This window comes from Priapulus caudatus, unplaced genomic scaffold, assembly GCF_000485595.1.
Source record: "Priapulus caudatus unplaced genomic scaffold, Priapulus_caudatus-5.0.1 Scaffold622, whole genome shotgun sequence".
In the NCBI taxonomy this organism is placed as follows: domain Eukaryota; kingdom Metazoa; phylum Priapulida; class Priapulimorpha; order Priapulimorphida; family Priapulidae; genus Priapulus; species Priapulus caudatus.
The window spans coordinates 47,429-52,428 of record NW_014577683.1 but is presented as its reverse complement, the minus strand read 5'-3'; the positions used below and the strand labels follow the sequence as shown (position 1 = coordinate 52,428).

General features: G+C 44.4%; 1 protein-coding gene across 8 annotated transcripts in view; it reads right to left on the bottom strand.

Annotated features, from left to right (window-relative positions):
* Nucleotides 1-777: 777 nt before the first annotated feature.
* The window catches only part of LOC106812224 (FERM domain-containing protein 3-like), a 51,358-nt gene continuing 47,135 nt past the window's right edge, over nucleotides 778-5,000 (bottom strand). The window contains exons 11-12 of one of the 8 annotated variants that reach the window (XR_001394303.1): nucleotides 1,536-4,561; nucleotides 778-1,493 (exon numbers count right to left, since the gene is read on the bottom strand). Coding sequence is in view for 1 of the 8 variants with exons in the window: in XM_014816056.1 (XP_014671542.1) it covers nucleotides 4,189-4,561 (373 nt within the window). In the remaining 7 variants the exon portion in view is untranslated. Of the gene's footprint in view, nucleotides 4,562-5,000 lie in introns of all 8 variants that reach the window. The other 7 variants (XR_001394304.1, XR_001394305.1, XR_001394307.1 and 4 more) reach the window with 7 other exon arrangements.

Below are 5,000 nucleotides of genomic sequence, written 5' to 3'. Positions count from 1 at the left end.
GTAGAGTAGGTACATTAGTAGACAATGACATGTAAATTTTGGATTAAATTTAACATTATTATCGAAGACTTGGAATCAGGTCAGACTTTGAAGACTTGGTCAGATAACCAGCAATGAAGATTGCTTTTTGATTTTAGGTTAAAAATGTAAAATTCCAGGACATTAGACATAAAATAAGGACTTGAACCTATATCCAAGGCCTTTCAATGTCAAAAGGAACAATTAAGAACTTTCAGGGACAAAGGACAAAATTCAAGGACTTTCAAGGGCTGTGGGGACCCTGTAAATAAATGTACGCCTTTACTAAAGATAAAACCCCACGAAATTTGCAGCCAAAGTAAATGTGCCATATGCTAATGAACGTTCAGCACTGAAATGCGACACAAAGAATGCAGATTTTACTCGTCAGTTTTGGCTAACGCTCCATTAGGAGTGTTCCCAACTTTGATATCATTAATGATTAATGATTGATAATCCTAACCCCAAATGAAATTAAACCACAAACTAATATATGTACCATGACCATATATATATATCAGGAGCGATAAGACAAATACTATATATATATATATATATATATGTGTTATTATGACCATTAATAACATTAAAGTTGGGAACACTCCTAATGGAGTATCACCCTCAGTTTTCGTAGATTGGCACTTGAACGTTTTATATTTTTAGTACCAGGTAGTTATATATCCTTACTAAGACTGATACCAATACAACACCCGCGGCATAGTTCCTAGCAGCAACAATAATGAAACATCAAGACGCTCGTTTAGTTATTGGTCATCTTTATTCGATTTTATTCACATTTTAGGTAAGTATATGATAAAACGTGCAAACTAAAATTCCATGCTAAGATCACGACAGTTCTGAAACGAGTTCGCCACCGCGACAGCCGAGCGATGACGCTAGCGTCGCAACGACTACACTCGTATATATTCACTGCAGTACGCTCGCGTTTGTAGCGTTTGAATGCGAGACACGGCAACGAGAACCACAACGACAGTCAGCCGTAACGATACTGTCTATTTGTCTCCTACTACACCTTATGCAATATTACATCTATACGATGGCACAGTGTTCTTTCTACCTCAAGCGTGAACATCTATAGTTCTCCCAACTTCTCCGTAACTTTACAGTTAGTGAGTTACATACAATTATACACACCAACACGTGTCTCCCGTTCTCCCGTCTTCCTATACCCAGGTAATGATTTGAAGCTACAAGTACAACCACGCTCATCACGACGCGATTGACGATGCCTTATTCTAGTTCTTCTACACATAGTAAATTGTTGTCACTACACGATGATGCTCCCCGCTAGATAGGAACGACATTGAGTTGTTACCTGATGATCATACCTGCAATCACAGGTGACAGAACTACAATCACCGACGTCACACGTGTAATCACAGGTGTCACACCTTCAATCACAGATGTTACACGTGTAATCACAGGTGACACACCTGCAATTACAGATGTCACACCTGCAATCACAGATGGCACACCTGCAATCGCAGATATCACACCTGTGATCATAAGTAACACACCTGCAATCACAGATGCCACATCTGTGATCATAGGTAACACACCTGCAATCACAGATGTCACACCTGCAATCACAGATACCACACCTGCAATCACAGATGCCAGACCTGCAATCACAGATGCCACACCTGCAATCACAGATACCACACCTGCAATCACAGATGCCAGACCTGCAATCACAGATGTCACACCTGCAATCACAGATGTCACACCTGCGATCATAAGGTAATACACCTGCAATCGCCGTGCCAGTTCGCCAATTACGTCGATGGTCCGAGTTAATAATATCACTGACTCGAAAACGCTCGCAGTAAAAACAGTAGAAATCACTAGTAACTCGGTTTCAAACTCTAACGCCACAGAAACACACGCATTACGAAAACCGCCAGGGCGTCACACCTTGGCAGTCGATTACATTTTAACCTGCCACCTATTAACACAATACCGCCTCCCCGTACATCCCACTCTCACCTCTCCTTTATAATCACGATCGTCATCGTCGTCATCATCAACACCATCGTCATCATCATCATCATCATCATCATCATCATCATCCGTATTACAAAAATATTAATTATGACAAATAACCTGTAGAACGATTGTAACTACTAATTAAATACGCATTAATGGCGGGTAAAAATAAATATGCTAATTATTATCACTATTATTAATTAGGGGGTGAAGCGAGGTACGATTCTGTGAAGCTGCACGATGCTTGGAAATCACGCGAGATAACACGAACAGGTCACTGGGAGTATAGAAAGAACACAAGTACAAAGCACGTTTTTTCCATTTAAAAAAAAACACCCACCACCCACGAGTGCGCAGACGCATCTCTCTCCCCTCTGCACCCAAAACGCGAGAGGCGAAAAATTTCATGCACACGATTCCGTACAGAACGCTAAAAACGCACAAACGTATCGCTACAATCCGACTAATATCTTCAACGGGGAATCAAACGGGAACCTATACCTGTTGTTATATACATATGTACGCGTATATACGTACATGTAAACGTGTATATATAGGACATCCGTACTTCCACAAATAATTGGAATGTGCAACCTGCGGTATGTTTAGTCATCCAGGGAACACCACGACGTCTTAGCGACAAATTAACTAACGACTATATTCTAAACTCGCAGCGTTTGGTGACGTAACACGAGGATGCAGGCTCGGCCACGCCCACAGTACCTTCCCGGGGAGACCAGCGCATGAGCGTCATCGTTGCTCCGTACATCACGTGACGCAGGTGAGCAGTAACACGTCAGACGAGACTTCTTAGTTCTGTGGTTTACACTACATATTTATGTGGCGTGCACGTAACAGTTCTGTGAGGTGTACGTCATAGTTCTGTGACGTGTACGTCACAGTTCCGTGGCGTCCACGCCGTCATAGTTCTGTAGCATGTACGACGTCACAGTTATGATTTCTGTATTTGATAGACAGGTGTATGTATGTAAATTTGGCCCTCGTTAAACCAGATGGTCTGGTACATTGTACATTACGCGATTAGGGTTTCTTGGAAGAGAGCACCAGGATAGGGGGAAGACTAGGTAACAACGTTAATCATCGCCCTAACCGTGCCCCCAACCCCAACGCCAGAATGCCTTAATTAATAGAAGTAGCCATCGTGAAAGTTTTGATTTAGTGTTAGGCTACGCGTCCCTAGAGATTATAAAATTACACTTCACTAAAATTACAGTTTCAAACTCGCAGGAGGCGATGACTCCGTCACCAGATCAGTGACGATATATGCGTTCCTAGATATGAAATGTTATTCGCCCAGAAAAGATTATTTAGAATGCTATCCACGCTGGGATTAGTATGGACAACGACGTTACGACTACATCTACGCCTAAATGATGGATCATTAATCACTTCGCCGAAACAAGTGCACGTTAAAAATTGAATCCACTCCATTTAAAAAGTCGTCTTTTAACGAACGGCGACAGTTAAATATATATGTACAGGACAAGTTACCGAAAAATTCCGTCCGTCCACCGCTCTCCCCGTAAATATAGTCGCCAGTGGAATGTACATGTTTAAAGTACGTAATTAAATGATTACGATACACGATTAATCTACTACGATTCCCTCGTGGAATGTCAAATCTGTAAAAATACGTCTCTCCGACAAATATGTAAAATAGCTCGTCGGCAGGGCTTGGGTGCGGGTCGCAGCAACGACATATATAGTTTAATTCGGCGATACATAGTTCAATTAAAACTGTGACCCAGTACCCCTGATAGAAATAGAAGTTGGCTGTAATCACTGTATCATTCATTTGTGCATTCACATCCTTATAAGGACAAAAACAATTCGTATTTGTGGTCTTTCATATTTGCTGCAAAATCGTGCGCTTGCACGACAGTGCAGGAAAGGCCCTGAGGCTTGTCAAGGTATGCTGCATCTCACGTGCTATAGTACTAGTGCTGATCAAGGAACTACTACTCCAATCTCTACTCCATTTATCCGTAGTGAAACAGGCAACTAGATGCGAAACTAGTTGGATCTCTAAACCAATGACGAAATGATCCCCGGTGGGTCAGCGACTCCCTCCGACATGCACCCACCGTGGCTCCCTCTGTCGTCACCCTCCGTTCCTCCGCCGACAGGTGGCGCCGGCGCACCTCACGGGATGCCGAGCGCCCTCTTCGCCGGCGCGTAGTACTGCGCGCGGAGAGCGGCGACCTCTGGTGTCGCGCGGAGGTCGCGCAGAGCGTCGAGCTCCATGACGAGCACGATGGCAATGAGCGTGAGCAGCGTCATGACAAACGCCGTCGCGACGACCGTCCGTGCCCACGACCGACCCTTGACCCCGGCGGCGGCGGCCGCTCCCTCTGCGCCCGGCGACGCATCCTGCGCCCACAGCTGCTTCGGAGGTTCGGGGTTACGCGGGGTAGACGTGGCGGCGGCGGCGGCGGTAGCGTCGCGCGGCGAGGCGTGAACGTGGTTGACGGCCGACGATTGGAACACGTCTGATTCCATGCTCAGGTCGAGGTTCCTGCAACGACACGATGAAGCGCAGGTCGTAATGCTACGGCGACACGATGGAAGAGGAAACCATGATGTGAACAGATCGAGAGCTGTGATGTAATGGGAAATCATGTCACGGCGTAGTGGAAACCAAGATGTGACAGAAGGAGAAAACCATAATGTGACAGAAGGGGAAATCATGATGTGACAGAAGGGAAAACCATGATGTGACTGAAGGAGAAAACCATAATGTGACTGGAAAAAACCATAATGTGACAGAAGGGGAAACCATGATGTGACAGAACGTAAAACCATGATGTGATGGAAGGAGAAACTGTTAAGTAATGTAAAAAAAAACATCTACTCTATAGGTAACTACAGTTAACCATAGGTAACTAGGTGACCATTGGTTAACCTATAGGTAACTACATGTAACTAACCATAGGTAACTAGGTGACCATTGGTTA